The following is a 15,610-nucleotide window of genomic DNA, read 5'->3' as shown; positions in this document are numbered from 1 at the left end:
TTTTTTTTTAATAATACAATTGGTATTAGAAATTAAATTTAAATACGAAAATTACCCACCCCCCTCAGCCCCTACCCACACCTCATACACATTCAACAAAAGAGAGGTAGTGGGCAATCTCTTCCATGTCCCTTCTTACAGGTGTTAATGAATTATAGTCTCTCTATTGTTGCGACACACCCGCTATACTTAAAAATGTTTTTAATAAGAATTATTCATTCCCTTAAAAGTGTCTGATATGTGGTAAAGTGGAGCTGCTACAGGAGGTAATTTGCAGCACTGCCCCCCCCCCCCACTGTCCTTTGCCCGGTATATCAACCATCATAAGAACATCATTTAAGTAATTAAAACTAGAAAACTAAGAACAAAAATGGAAGAAATGAAATATGAAAAATCCGAGGCTTTATTCTATCGTTTTTTGTCAAAAATTATACGAATGAAAACGTTTCATTCCTGGCATCAGAAAAAAAGTTCATACAATGATCCCGACGTGATTCGAACACGCAACCTTCTGATCTGGAGTCAAACGCGCTACCGTTGCGCCACAAGATCTCGTCAGCGTTTACAAGATCAATGTGTAATACATTTAGGAATTATCTTAGTCACATGACTTAAAGATGTATAGTGAATGAGGACATCGATCAGCAAATCTCGACCACTAGTCACCCAAGAAATAATCTGATATAATACCAGCACCAATTGGCTCATGTGTGCTCTATAACAGCCCATGGTTCCGAGTAACAGTGTGCCCAGCCCCCACCCATTCCCTTCCACTTTCTACTCTACTCCAAGTTTAAACATATTAAACGGACATCATCCTGTATTTACATTGACTGCAACAAAAAATATTGAATACAGAATACAGAAGAAGTGGCATCGTTGTAAACTTTGACACAATTATTTTACCTCCATGACGATGTCACTGACTGTGCTGTTGCCAGATAACTAATTCATAAAACTAAACACGCAAACAGAGAGCAGCTTTGCTATTGGGATGCAGCAATATTACGTGGAATTGTAACATTTGCCCGGTAAAATCATTTGAAATCAATGTGATTTGAAGTTGATTGTATTAGAGTTCATATACAAATTTACGTAAAAAACTTAAAAGGTTTTTGTTCCAAAGGAAAACGTACACTTCACAGATAAGAGAGGAGCCCTATATACCCTTTCCCAAATCAGAGGCTTTATTATATCGTACTTTTATCCTCAAAAAAACATACGAATGTAAACGTTTTCATTCCTGGCAACAGCAAAAGTTTTAAGAATGATCCCGACGTGATTCGAACACGCAACCTTCTGATCTGGAGTCAGACGCGCTACCGTTGCGCCACGAGATCACTTATATGCAACAGAATATATTGTACTTATATTGCTTATATTTAGTATAGCCTAAATGTAAATTCTAAAATATCTTGCAATTACGGTGGTGATTGCATCATCCAAGCTAGATACTGCAGGTTCACGCTTAATGTAGGTAAATTATTCATTAAATGACCTCATAAAAAACTTTAGTAACGAAACGACTCAGAACAAGTTCATCCAAGTCCAAAAATATAAGTGTTACCAGTAATGTACGAGAGTACATTATGTTAAATCAAACAAAATAATGGTCATGTGCAAAGAAGAAACATTATATCTACTCCCCCTCCCCTCCCCTATCCATTCTTGAGTGTACTTCTAAGAAGTATATATAATATGAACTAAATTTGTTACAAATTGAGAACATGCATCCGCGCCCCCACCCCGCCCCACCGCAGACACACAAACACTCACCCACACACAAACCAGCATATCTAAAATAATGCATTTGCACCATAAATATCAAAGTAGACTTTGTTCATATTGGGCACACAAATTAAGTTCCTGATAATTATGCGTTTGGTGTGCCTGTTGACTACCGATCACTGGTCATGGCGGATTGGTCGGGCGGAGTGGCGGTAAGTACTCTCCAAATGTTGGTTTTCTATATTACACATGTATGTCCTTTCCTCATATTCACATAGCTCGGTTGAAATATTGATTCAATTGAAGCAGAACCGGGTCCTACATAGAATTTATAAGGTCAATATTCAGTATACGAACACCACTGTCTCTCCTCGCCCGCCCCCTCCATACCAATTCTGCAATACAAATAAACAATTAGTTTTATATTCTAATCACCAAACAACATGCACCTCTTGCCGTGATATTTTTATGTATAAAGTAAAATGTAAACTAGGTTCATTTACGTTGATGGTGATGATGATAAATTTGAAAAGTGAACAGATGCTTATAGACAAATATACTGATGTACTATAAAGGCGGGATACGTAACCAACAGCTTTAAGCATATACATTTAAGATACAAATACATAAACACTGTGTTCTAACCGTACATCATATATTTATAGGGACTATGAGACTTTGGGATATACTATTTAATTATTTATATTGTTATTAATATTTCAAAAGCGCAATAAAATTATATACAGGCTATACCTGAATTGTATACGCAATCTGCAAAAATGAACCAGATATGCTACAAGCGATCTGGTCAGATGGGCAGCGAGGGGGGGGGGGGTGGGGGGGATAGGATATCAAACTGTTAGTTTACTGGTAGTGTATTATAACATGAATTAATGCTTACAAGGCCTGGTCTTGTACTGGTGACAGTATATATATGCAAATGACATAAAGATGCACTTTGGGGTGAAAGTCATGGCTTCTCTCAACTATTTGTTTTCGAAATGTTGCTGACAACAGACGTCTCAAAAAGGGGAAAAAAATTTCCGCTGATCCCGACGTGATTCGAACACGCAACCTTCTGATCTGGAGTCAGACGCGCTACCGTTGCGCCACAGGATCTCATAATATGTAGAATATAATATATTGCTTATATTTAGTATAGCCAAATGTAACTTAGTATCTTGCAATTACGTTGGTGATTACATCATCCAAGCTAGATACTGCAGGTGTACACTTGACGTAACTGTAGTATGAAAACGATTCAGAACAAGTTCACCAAGTCCAAAAATATGAGTTTTACCAGTAATATACGAGAGTACATATGTTAAATCAAAAAAACTAATGGTCATGTCCACGTATATGCCACATAATAACGGAAGTGCCTCATACTTTAAAGTTTCAAAGCACTTAAACAAGACTCGTAAGTCACGTATTATAGTCAAACACACAGGGTCCGATTAGGTCAGCTCTTCAGAATAAAAAATAAAAAACAAGGGACACATATACGATGTTTATATGAAATAATATGTTTGCATTTCATTACAAATTTGGCTAGTCTCAAATGGTGTTTGATTTCATTCGTGCATGAGTGATATATTGCTTATACGAAGTTATATTTCTGGAAAATTTAGTTTTTATTATAACAGTAATATTGGGCTAAACTGAGGAACCCACGTCATCGTCCGTTTTGGTTGGAAAGGAGCATTCCTTCAAATACAGCAACCTATTTGTGGATATCTTAGAGACTGGTAAAAAGAAGAAACGTTACACCCCCCCCTCCATTCCCTCTCCATGCTTGTGTCCTGCGTTTACTTATCATCACTTAATAAAGTCGAGTTTTAGAGCATCTGTAGTAATTCAATCGAATAACATTAAACTATACATGATGTGAATGCACAGTAGCGGTTATAGGTTACTTGGCATAGGAAAGGGGGGGGGGGATTTTTTTCCCACTGATACTCCATGTATGCCTCTCCCTTTATGGAACACTGAAATATGCAATCGGTAAGTTTGTAAAACTACCTCCACATACACACAAACCGATATGAATGGTACTCCCTATGGGCAAGGTATATATGCCTTGCTCTGCAAAAGTCCCATTCCCTCTTCTTACCCCTCTTTCTTAGTCTGAGAGTGATTCGATGCATAGGGAGTTTTTTACCTATTCGTTCACAGACTTAATCATGTATCAACCATGGATGTTTGCACCAATGGCTGTTGAAGGTCATAAAACATCCAGATGATGCAATCATCGGAATAGTTGCAACTTTTATTTTAGTTACGTAGAAAACATGATGCTTCTACCGTTGTTTACTATATGATCCTGTGGCGCAACGGTAGCGCGTCTGACTCCAGATCAGAAGGTTGCGTGTTCGAATCACGTCGGGATCATTGTGTTAACTTTTTTTCCTCAATGAAATGGGATATGTTTTTTTTTAACATCTCCATATTACATGCTCTTCAGTTCAGTATGCTAAATCATGATTTAATGTATTACCTCTTTGTATTAATATAATAATTTTGTCATGTATTCAATTATAACCTGCTGAAAATTACTTTTCTTATGATCCAAAAAGTGTAGCTGCTAGTCGATATGATATCATGTAAACATGTACTCTACCCCGTATCCACCCCCCCCCCCGACACACTCCCTACATGGGTAAAAAGGAAACATTAAAATTAAGTTTCATACATTTTTATTTTTAAACGAGACGTGTGATTGATACAGAAGTAGAAGAAACTTAGCTGACATCATGCATACACACGGTAGGTGGAGCGTAATGGTGGCTTTCGTCGAACCCATGTTGAACATGACAATCGCCCACTCATCCCACCTTTGAAGATGTTTCAACCAAACTTCGGTTTCCTTTATCTAAGAGAAATACAGTATTGTTTTTCCATTAGGATTATTATAATCATTGTCTTCAAAATACAATGATATTTATTTGGTTTTGTTGCCAGTTCTTAATAAAAGTGCAACTCGGACAAGCACTGCTTGCAGCCGTGAAGGGTTAGTATATGTATTTACTTAATTATGTGGGAATCACGTTATTTCAGCCGAAAAGGAAGAGTCGGACACCACTAGGATTGACAGTGGAATTAAACATCGCATAAGAGTCCATGAATCCGATATATTCTCCTGAAAATAAATCTAGGGCATCAAATCCAAGTTTTTGATCCACAGGAAGACCAAGTTTCTTCAGTGAAACCGAAAATGACTCCGGAATAGTAGTTCCACGATTAAAGAAAAAAACAGTAGGGGGCATCCAAGCTTCCGTAGTCTTTGATACGTAGTAAACTTTTATAGGAGTGAGTATAAAGTTGTCATTTAACTGATAAAAATCGGTCTTTCTTAATTTAATCCTTTCTTTTCCACCACATTTCTGAGCATTGTATGTGATGACATATATTTCAAGTTATTTTTCACATGAATGACAGAGTTCACGATATACATGGTAACATTAATGCTTACAGATTTTTACAAGGTATTTGCAAAGCTCATAAGACAAATGAGGATAAACGTCTGGTAAAGTCTGGAAATGAAATCTGACACGATACGTTGGTTGTCTAAGAGGGCGATTTGATTGATGTACAGTACGTGTCAATTGTGCATACGGCGACGTAGGTGTATTATATGCGGATGTTCCGTTAATCATGTCACGAAATGATTGTTGAAGAGAAGTGACGGTTTTCTCTTTATGGTGATTTTTATTTTGCGTTGGGGGAGGGGGGGGGGTTGGTTGTGAGTTTGACTACAATAAATCTCGAACGTATGATCTCTCTACACCTTAAATGTCACCGGTTATTTACCGGTAGTTCGAGGATAATTCTCGGAAACGAAAACGAAGAGGAGGTCCGGGTACGAGCTAAAGTCATGGAACCACGATGACCCCAGGGATTACTCGCAAACTTGACGTTTGCTTGCAAGAACCTTAACAAGGAGACATACATGTTAATCTCAAAACAATACAGTTCGATTATCTCTGGTTGTCTTAGATCAGACGAGGAGTATAATAGTAATAAACCCCTACAGAGATGATTAATTTTGCAGCTGTCAACGTTAGTTTTCTTTACTTCTCCATTAACCATAATAGTTTCATGTTATTCAATTGAATAACTACATATGCTCTGAAACTCGACTTTATTCAGTGATGATAAGTAGTATTAAACTCAGGAGAAGGAAGGGAAGGGAGGGGGCGGGGGGGGGGGGTGAGCAGGTATAATGTTTCTTCTTTATATACCAGTCTCTGAGATATCCACAAATATGTTGCTGTATTTGCTCCTTTAAAACCAAGCAGACGATGACGTGGGTTCCTCAATTTAGGCCTTACATTATGTCAATATTACTGTTTATAATAAAAACTCAATTTCCCAAATAGCTTACAACTTCTTACAAGCAATATACCACTCATGCACGGATGAAATAAAAAACCATTTGAGACTATAGCCAAATTTCTAGTGAAATGCAAACATATGTTATTTTATATAAACGTCGTATGTGTTCCTTGCTTTTGTTTATTTTATTCTGAACAGCTGACTGAATTATACCTGTTTGTTTGATTATAGACGTTACACGCCTGGTATACGTACTTTGATCCTTTAAGTATAATGATCTTCCGTTATTATGTGGCATATACGTGGACATGGCCATTATTTTGTTTGATTTAACATAATGTACTCTCGTATATTACTGGTAACACTTATATTTTTGGACTTGTATGAACTTGTTCTGAGTCGTTTCCTAACTAAAGTGTTTTTGAAGTGATTATTTAATGAAAAGTTTATCTACATTAAGTGTGAACCTGCAGTACCTAGCTTGGATGATGCAATCACCACCGTAATTGCAAGATATTTTAGAATTTACATCTAGGCTGTACTAAATAAGCAATATAAGTACAATATATTCTGTTACATATAAGTGATCTCGTGGCGCAACGGTAGCGCGTCTGACTCCAGATCAGAAGGTTGCGTGTTCGAATCACGTCGGGATCAGCGGATTTTTTTTCTTTCCCTTTTACAGACGTCTGTTGACATCAACTTCTCTGAAACAAATAGTTGAGAGAAGACATTATACTCTCACCCAACGTGCAGCTTCATATCATTTGAACACATAATTATATACTATCACCAGTACTAAAAAATGGCTTTGTAAGCAATTGAGGTTATATTTAACTACAAGTGAACCAAGAGTTTGATATCCTACCCCCCCCCACCCCACTTCTCACCCCATCTGACCAGATCGCTTGTCGTATATATGGTCCATATTTTGCAGCTTGCGTATACAATGCAGGTATAGCATATCTATAATTTGGTTGTGCTTTGGAAATATTAATAACAATATAAAGAATTAACAAGCATATGATTAGTCTTATAGTCCCTACCAATATATGATGAACGGTTAAAACACATATATATTTTGTATCTTAAATGTTAAATTTGTATCATCACCATCAAGGCAAATGAACTTATAAGTCTAAATTCTACTACATGCATATAAATATCACGGCGAGAGGTTGCATGTTTTTTGGTGATTAGGATGTAAAACTAATTGTTATTTTGTATTGAAGAATTGGTATGGAAGGGGCGGGCAAGGAGAGACAGTGGTGTTCATGAATACAGACCTTATAAATTTCTCTGTATGGCCCGGTTCTGCTTCAATTGAATCAATATTTCGCTATGTGAATATGAGGAAAGGAAATGTGTAATATAGATAACCAACATTTGGAGAGTACTTACCGCCACTCCGCGCGACCACTCCGTCATGACCAGTGATCGGTAGTCAACCGAGCCACACAAAACGCATAATTATCAGGAACTTAATTTCTTTGCTCGATATGACCAAAGTCTACTTTGATATTTATGGTGCAAATGCATTATTTTAGATATGCTGGTTTGTGTGTGGGTGAGTGTTTGTGTGTCTGCGGTGGGGCGGGGTGGGGCCGCGGATGCATGTGCTCGTTACTATTGTAACAAATTGACGTGATATTAAATGATGTTAGGAGGAGATGTAGGCCTATATGACAACTTGGTTTTTATTTTGAAGGGTAAAGATGAACAGGGACCCTGCAATTTGTCAGTGTATACTATTACAATATGTTATAACGGAAACAAATACGGTAGGTATATACTGATATTATTTTAGGCTTCTTTTTGCAGGGAGGTTTGCATGATCACGTGGTAACCGAATTTTCCGAGCAGTGATTCTCCAGTTACTTTCTCACCATTGCGACATGTCTGATTAATTGGGCTGTGGTATTTGATTAAGCATCGACAGACAACCAGAAAGAATGATTCCTGAATCGTGCGTGGTCCTGTTGCGCATCGGTAGGCTATACAGCGCGTCTGACTACATATTAGAAGGTTGCGTAGCCTATTTGAATCACGTCAGCTTCATTGCAACAAACATATTTTATACAAAACGATAAACGATTTGTGTTCACCATTTAATATGTAAATAGACTGAAAGACGAAGTTGCTTCTAGCTGCGTAAGATTATCGGTGTGTGGTGTCTATTGGTTAATATAACGTTTAATTGGCTTTTCTAGGTATTTTCTACTATGCAACTGCTGTACCGTTGTACTGTTTTATAGATATTTTGCCATTCAATATTTTTTGTTGTAGTCAATGTAAACACAGGATGATGTGCGTTTAATATGTTTAAACTTGGAGTAGAGAAGAAAGTGTGAGGGGTGGGTGCGGGCTGCTTGGGCACACTGTTACTCGGATCCATGGGCTGTTATAGGGCACACATGAGCCAATTGGTGCTGGTATTATATCAGATTATTTCTTGCAGGAGGGTGACCAGTGGTCGAGATTTGCTGATCGATGTCCTCATTCACTATATCTTTAAGTCATGTGACTACGATAATTCCTAAATGTATTCAAATTGATCTTGTAAACACTGAAGAGATCCTGTGGCGCAACGGTAGCGCGTCTGACTCCAGATCAGAAGGTTGCGTGTTCGAATCACGTCGGGATCATGGAATTCTTTTTTCCCCTCAATGAAATGGGACATGTTTTTAACATCTCCATAATACATGCTTCACGTGGGATTGGTCGTGCAATATAAACACTAACTTTCATGGGATTTCATTTTTAAAAAGATCCCAATCACTTGAAGTTTGATTTCGTATGTATCGATTTTGTTCACACTGATTAAGTGTAAGGGATGTAAATTAACGGATAATTATCACAATCTCAATAAAGTAGCATTAAGTAGTCATGAAGAAATGTAACAAACACAAAAAAAAACAAGAGTATGAGTAAAAGACATCATTGCCTACAATAACTGCAGTAATGTTTTATAGTTGTGGGTGTGGTGCTTTTACATTGTAACATATACCGTATATCATGGGAATGATCCAGGTTTTTGAAAGTGGGGTGTGGGAGGCGTGTTGAAGGTGACTCCCCATGCATGTAGTGACATCTGGATACCCCCACCTCCTCAAAACAATTTAGACGTGAAATGGATCATTATGAGTCATTTTTAGGCTATAACTTAGGTCTATGCACGAACGGTTGGTCACTAACTATAGCTACATCTATTTTGGAGGTTTAGGCCGGTGGGGTGGGGTCTGGGAAGTTGCACAACCCTACAAACATGGATGTGCGCCTGGTATGCTTAAACTTGCATTTCTGGCATACGGCTGTTCAACATATATTGTCTCAATAAAATCATGTAGGTTTACTGAGATCCTGTGGCGCAACGGTAGCGCGTCTGACTCCAGATCAGAAGGTTGCGTGTTCGAATCACGTCGGGATTATGGAATTCTTTTCCCCCCTCAATGGAATGGGACATGTTTTTAACATCATCCATAATACATGCTTCACGTGGGATTGGTCGTGCAATATAAACACTAACTTTCATGGGATTTCATTTTAAAAAGATCCCAATCACTTGAAGTTTGATTTCGTATGTATCGATTTTGTTCACACTGATTAAGTGTATAAGGGATGTAAATTAACGGATAATTATCACAATCTCAATAAAGTAGCATTAAGTAGTAATGAAGAAATGAAAAAAAACGGATTATGAGTAAAGACAGCATTGCCTACTATAACTGCAGTAATGTTATATAGTTGTGGGTGTGGTGCTTTACATTGTAACATATACCGTTTATACAGGGAAAGAACCAGGTTTATTGAAAAGTGGGTTGGGGGAGGCGTGTTGAAGGTGACTCCCCATGCATGTACCTTTTACTGTAAAGGTACATGCACCTTTTACTGTAAAGCGCTTAGTGGCCTTTGTGATGTTAGGCGCTATATAAATGCTTTATATTATTATTATTATTATTATTATGTAGTGACATCTGGGTACTTCCACCGGCTCCAAAAACAATTTAGACGTGAAATGGATCATTCTGAGTCATTTTTAGGCTATGAATTAGGTTTATGCACGAAAGGTTGGTTATTAACTATAGCTACATCTATTTTGGGAGTTGGGGGGTTTGTAGCACAACCCTACAAACCTGCATCTGGGCCTGGTATGCTTAAACTTGCATTACTGGCATACGGCTGTTCCATTGTCTCAATAAAATCATGTAAGTTTACTGAGATCCTGTGGCGCAACGGTAGCGCGTCTGACTCCAGATCAGAAGGTTGCGTGTTCGAATCACGTCGGGATCATTGTAAAAACTTTTGCCAGGGATGCAACGTTTTTATTCGTATCATTTTTTGGGGCTCAAAGCTGAGGAAGGAGCTATTCTGCATGTCTTAAAAGTGTGACGAAAGAAATAACTATGTGTTACATCCAAAGTACTGATGAATGAGCGTTGTGTCAAGTTGGTTAATGTAAGTAAATAATAAGGAGCAAAAATGACCGTGATGAAACATTAATTAAGTTAGAAAAGAAAAGCAAATGGTTTGCTTAAAGCGAGGCTCGCATCATTGAGATTATAAAATGGAAGCACAGACATTTGTAGGATAGACCTGACGAAGTATACACTAAGAGTTTTCGGCTGAAGTAATTAGTATATTCAGACAACCGTATATAGGCCTTTCTCTATAGAGTTAGAAAGCATTGTGATCATGGAATCATGAGATTGACAATACGCCTAAGAAATAATTCCATTTCCCCTTGTTTGTCTTCGACCTATAGAATATATTTACCGCTATACACAGCTGTAGAAGTATAACAAATTGCAATAATTCACTTCATGTTCCAATTTTGTCATTTCTGTCTGGGTTCTCGCGATAAGGGCCACGACTTGCATCACCTCTTCTTAAATAAAAGGAAGAATCGCTTGCTCTGACTTTCCTTTATCGCGAAACACGAAACCTGTAACAATTCTTCAGAACTGAAACATATAAAAATATGTATCAATTTCTTCGGAAGTAAGTTTATCAACTTATATGTACTATCTCGAAACATGAAACCAATCAGCATTCGTCAAGTAACATTCGATGTGTTCGAACCTTTAAAGGCTGACTGCGTAAGCATAAAATTAACTCATATATGTTGCATGATCGTATAGAAAATCATATCTTTAATCTGTGTTGTTTTCCAGACGACTTTATCCTTCACGTCAGTTTCTCAGAGCGGCATATACTGTCACAAAGGCTCAAAGGGAGAACTTCTTAGACATTTATGACCTCAAATATGATATATTGCGAAACTGTCTAGGATGTTACGGAAACATACGGTATATCATTATATAGTGACGTAAAAAGTTAACTTTCTTTGGTAGAGTACGTGTCGTTCCGTTAGGGTCCGACCATACCAAAACATAAAAAGATAGAAAACATGAAGAAGTCCTAGTGGAATGTCCTTTAGTAAAGCTGTAATTCACGACATGAATATGTGAACTAAACGGTTTATCGGAGGAGGGCCGTTGAATAATCAGAGAACCTCGGTTGTCTCCTGGCACTGATTCAATTTTTTAACGTATCATTTATGGCAGGTTTCCACCACCGTAGAATAACAGAACCTTTTATCTATTGTGTCTATACCTGTCGATAACACTAACTTTGAAGAACCGCATTTTAGTAAGGTGCATAAGAGGTCAAAAAACACACTAGCCGCGAATTCCCTGTTACCACAAACTTGTATCGCAGTCGGACATACTGGTTAGTTCATATTGAAAAATTGCTTATATAGCATCGGTAGAAATCAGTCTGCCAACCATTTGAGTATTGTTTTCAGAACTGTGTGTATGATCGGCATGTCACATTGTGGCACGTGACGTTTTAAAGTTCAAGATCCTTCCTACATTGCGAGGTAAGACATTCATTTACGCTTAAATTTATGCTTGTTTAATTAAATTTGAATTTAATTGACAGTGAATGTAAATTCGTAATGCCAAGTGTTGTCAGTGATGCGCGCCACGATGGCAGGGTTTGTTGGGGTCGGAGCGGTGGGGAGTGGGAGGCGGTTGGAGTGGAGAAGATGGGTGTTTCGGTGATAAATATAGTAACTAAATGCCGAGGAGTATTTCTCCTGCTTTAATGATCTAATAAGTAAATAGGCCTCTCGTGAAACATTTTTGCGGAGTTAACCGAAAGTAATTACTACATCATGACGTAGGGGCTCAAGTACCTTTTCTGTTTCTTTTGTCAAGAAAATGAAACATGTTTAATGAATTTTCGGAGTCACTTCTTTCTTAGACTTGGGCCTTCATATGTGTTTGATATTGTGCTACCTCTTTATTTTTAAAGGTATGTTTTGGTTATTGCATGTGTAACCTGGTTTTCTACAATGCGACACGGACTGTTCTTAATCATGTGACTAGTAACCGAGAGGTATAGCCTACCTGAAGACATGCTGACACATTGTGCTACAAAGATTGAAAGCATGCAATTAGGCAAAATGTAAACAAGTTTGTAACTTAATAATGAAAAAATTAATGTTACAAGTTTGTAACTTAATAATGTTACAATTTTTTAACCTAATAATGTAAAATGTAATAATAAAACACAAGACCTATAATCATAGAATTTTAGGGACAAAGAAATTGTATATATACGGAACTAAACTTGATATAGGCTCGTTTTTATCAGTCACGAGTTTGACCAGACCATATAGGCCTATAGACATCTTAGTTTGAGGGTATTATTTCAAAACCCACTGCAAAGGAGTCAACATCGATTGCTGAAGGACGGCATGACGGAGAATTATCATAACAGGCCAATTGCAATGCATATCGAGTTGATGTAAATGTTCAATGGAACGTGCCCACATATACTGTATTGTCGCGACTAGATCTTATTATTTGTGTCATATCCAGTAATTTTCATGAAAATGACGAGTCGCCGCATCCCCATTTGATTATAGTTTTTTTTTTCTGCGAACCACTGCCATAACAGGGCGCCCTGATCGAGTTGCCAAAAATGAGGATTCTTCTTTCGAGGACCAATTCTGTAGTACCGGGCCCTGTTCCTCCTTATGACACTGCCCCTAATTCTCTCCTCCCTTCTCCCCCCCCCCCCCCCCCCATCAAAGAACGAAAAATTTACACTTGCCATGAAAAGTTGCCGAAGCCACGACGTTACTAAGGTAGGTCTCGACATCTATTCATGGAACAATTCAAACGATCGTCACAATTTGTGTTTTTGGTTGGATCGAGGGGCGCAATGCCTTAGGCAATTGATGAAATGAACTGTGTTTGATCAGGGAGTTCCATATAACAACTCCCTGGTTTGATATCACCAAGTAACCAAACAAGTTTTAGTTTCTGCAATACCCTATATTCATTTGAATGTGTCGTTAAATCGCTATGGTGAACTTACAGATTTTGAACTTGAAACTGTAAGCTGTCATGGTGACAACTATTTGTTTGCATATGTTAGCGCCACGTTAGTTCCAAGCTCGGACCGAATCACGGCATGTCGTTCAATGACTAATGATCTAGGTGTGAACCTATGTTTTTGGCAAAATGCCATAAACGATTATAGTAGTTGGGAGTGGTGTGATATATTATACAACATGATCAGCAATTAACTCAATAACCATAGCAGTATCATGAGTATGATTAAAATAAATCAGACTGTTGTTTCCGTTGTAAACAATCGAATGCATAAATCTTTCACTCAGTTTCAGATCTCAGATGTCTCTAAAGCAATCGTTTCGTAAGATTTTCAGACGTACAAGTGTTCGTCGGCAGGCCATACGAGACTTCCGTAATTTACAACCACAACAAACCGGTAAATGTGACAGCAACGAAGAACCAGACTGGTAGGTGTCCACTTTGTCATGAATGAATTCAAATCATTTTTTTAGAGTATAATATTAGCCTGGAGGGTTTTTCTTTAGTTGTTAGTTACTTTGAGAGCCATGTCAGAAACGATCGCAGATAACAAACACGTCGAAGAACCATTGACCAGTAAAGTGTACTTACTTTACATACTGTACCTATTTGTTAGGCTATGAACATTGTCAATGCATCCTAGGTTAGCATAGGACTGTTTTATGGTTATCACAACACTAATGTATTAATATTGATAGTCCTAACTTAGGCCTATAGTTTGCATATACTGTTCTCATAACAACGCAAAGCTGTAGACACTATCTGTAGGCATAGCAAAGTTTCTTTATATGTGAGGCTGTCTAAAGAGTAAGAAAACCTGTGAAACGAGTTATGCAAGCTTTAGCTTTTGTTGACTATTTAATTTTGGGGGAAGAAAATATTACCAACTTTAACTAATTGAGCCTACATACTTTCTCTTATTGAATAACATGTGTCAACAGAGATTGACTGCATCAGATTAAGTGATGTCATTACATGTTGTATTTGAAGGAGAAATAAGCCCTAGCCTTTTCTGCTTACGCTCTTTCTGCAGTACGCTCTTTTCGACAGAAGCAACACAAATGCTTGAAAACATTTCTTTCAACCTTAAAAATCAATTGTCACCAATGGCATTGCCATTTTGTTTGAATTCTGACAGTTCCTGCTTGTTTCGTGACGTAAGCAAGCCACATATCGCATTTTCAACAGAAAATGTGTTGCCAATACCAACAATAGTTAAAATTGCACAAGCAGAAGTAAGAAATATATTGTGTAAGATCAGTTTGTTTTCATTTATAATACATTCTACAAGGTTTAACACTTTAAAAAATGCTATTACTGCCAACACTAGTAACAGTTCTGCGATGGAGGGGCAAGCCTGGTGCTTTTCCTTGGTAGGTTCTCCTTTCTCTGGAGACCTTTTTCCGTCAGGAATAACATCATATAATTTTCCCTTCCCTGCTCCTGCCTCCCCTCTCCAGTTTACACAACCAAATGCTTGGCACTATGGCATTTTTGACCAACTTCCGAACAATCTCTGAGAACAAGTGTACAATTCATATGCAGAGAGGGGAATTGTTTAACTTATGATGTGGCTCGCTGACATTATTTTTGAAGTTCCCTCATTATTGAAATTAACATAATGGCCGCCAACACAGAACGTGTGAAGAAAACAATTTGAGGAAAGGTAGTTTTGACTAGTTATTTCACAGATGGTGTAAGAATATTAGTCTCTACTATAAGGTCACTGCAAACCCCAGGGTTTATATCTCCTTTAACCAATTAGTGAGTGAGATTAGCCCTCAAAGTAAGTCAGACCCAGGTTTTTTTTGTTGCCACTATAAAGGAGTACATGTTCAAATGAAACTTTGTCATGTTGAAGTTTTGCTGTACCAGGCACTAATGGCATATATGTAAGTTTTTTCTATTGGGCTCTTTGCATGCAGGTCAGTACTATTTCTTTTTAAGTTAAGTTTTGTTGAGATAGTTAGTTGTTATCATTTAATTTTCAGTCAACTATGACTTTCTCTTTCATTATTATTATCTTTTGCCACAGGAAAGTTGATTTTAAATTTATCCAATCTAAATATTTAAGGATCTCAATAATATTTAAGGATCATAAATATTTATTGTTCATATGTGTAACTGATTAAAGGTAAATG

General features: G+C 37.5%; 1 protein-coding gene and 8 non-coding genes across 10 annotated transcripts in view; 6 read left to right on the top strand and 3 right to left on the bottom strand.

The window, feature by feature from the left end:
- Positions 1-480: 480 nt before the first annotated feature.
- Trnaw-cca (transfer RNA tryptophan (anticodon CCA)) lies at positions 481-552 on the bottom strand. The gene has a single exon. It is a non-coding gene; the product is annotated as a tRNA-Trp (tRNA).
- A 716-nt stretch (positions 553-1,268) lies between these two features.
- On the bottom strand, positions 1,269-1,340 carry Trnaw-cca (transfer RNA tryptophan (anticodon CCA)). Its single transcript has one exon. It is a non-coding gene; the product is annotated as a tRNA-Trp (tRNA).
- A 1,435-nt stretch (positions 1,341-2,775) lies between these two features.
- On the bottom strand, positions 2,776-2,847 carry Trnaw-cca (transfer RNA tryptophan (anticodon CCA)). Its single transcript has one exon. It is a non-coding gene; the product is annotated as a tRNA-Trp (tRNA).
- Positions 2,848-4,047: 1,200 nt separating this feature from the next.
- On the top strand, positions 4,048-4,119 carry Trnaw-cca (transfer RNA tryptophan (anticodon CCA)). Its single transcript has one exon. It is a non-coding gene; the product is annotated as a tRNA-Trp (tRNA).
- Positions 4,120-6,648: 2,529 nt separating this feature from the next.
- Trnaw-cca (transfer RNA tryptophan (anticodon CCA)) lies at positions 6,649-6,720 on the top strand. Its single transcript has one exon. It is a non-coding gene; the product is annotated as a tRNA-Trp (tRNA).
- A 1,916-nt stretch (positions 6,721-8,636) lies between these two features.
- Trnaw-cca (transfer RNA tryptophan (anticodon CCA)) lies at positions 8,637-8,708 on the top strand. Its single transcript has one exon. It is a non-coding gene; the product is annotated as a tRNA-Trp (tRNA).
- A 711-nt stretch (positions 8,709-9,419) lies between these two features.
- On the top strand, positions 9,420-9,491 carry Trnaw-cca (transfer RNA tryptophan (anticodon CCA)). The gene has a single exon. It is a non-coding gene; the product is annotated as a tRNA-Trp (tRNA).
- A 790-nt stretch (positions 9,492-10,281) lies between these two features.
- Positions 10,282-10,353, top strand: Trnaw-cca (transfer RNA tryptophan (anticodon CCA)). Its single transcript has one exon. It is a non-coding gene; the product is annotated as a tRNA-Trp (tRNA).
- A 1,400-nt stretch (positions 10,354-11,753) lies between these two features.
- Positions 11,754-15,610, top strand: part of LOC139979985 (kelch-like protein 8) — a 38,949-nt gene continuing 35,092 nt past the window's right edge. The window contains exons 1-2 of one of the 2 annotated variants that reach the window (XM_071991292.1): positions 11,754-11,944; positions 13,757-13,897. In XM_071991292.1, coding sequence (XP_071847393.1) covers positions 13,770-13,897 — 128 coding nt within the window. In that variant the 5' untranslated portion in view covers positions 11,754-11,944; positions 13,757-13,769. Of the gene's footprint in view, positions 11,945-13,756; positions 13,898-13,934; positions 14,053-15,610 lie in introns of those variants that run through there. The other variant, XM_071991293.1, reaches the window with a different exon arrangement.

This window comes from Apostichopus japonicus, chromosome 14 (genome assembly GCF_037975245.1).
Source record: "Apostichopus japonicus isolate 1M-3 chromosome 14, ASM3797524v1, whole genome shotgun sequence".
Taxonomy (NCBI): Eukaryota; Metazoa; Echinodermata; class Holothuroidea; order Aspidochirotida; family Stichopodidae; genus Apostichopus; species Apostichopus japonicus.
Note: the sequence above shows the minus strand (reverse complement) of the source record. Positions and strands in the feature narration are given on the sequence as shown.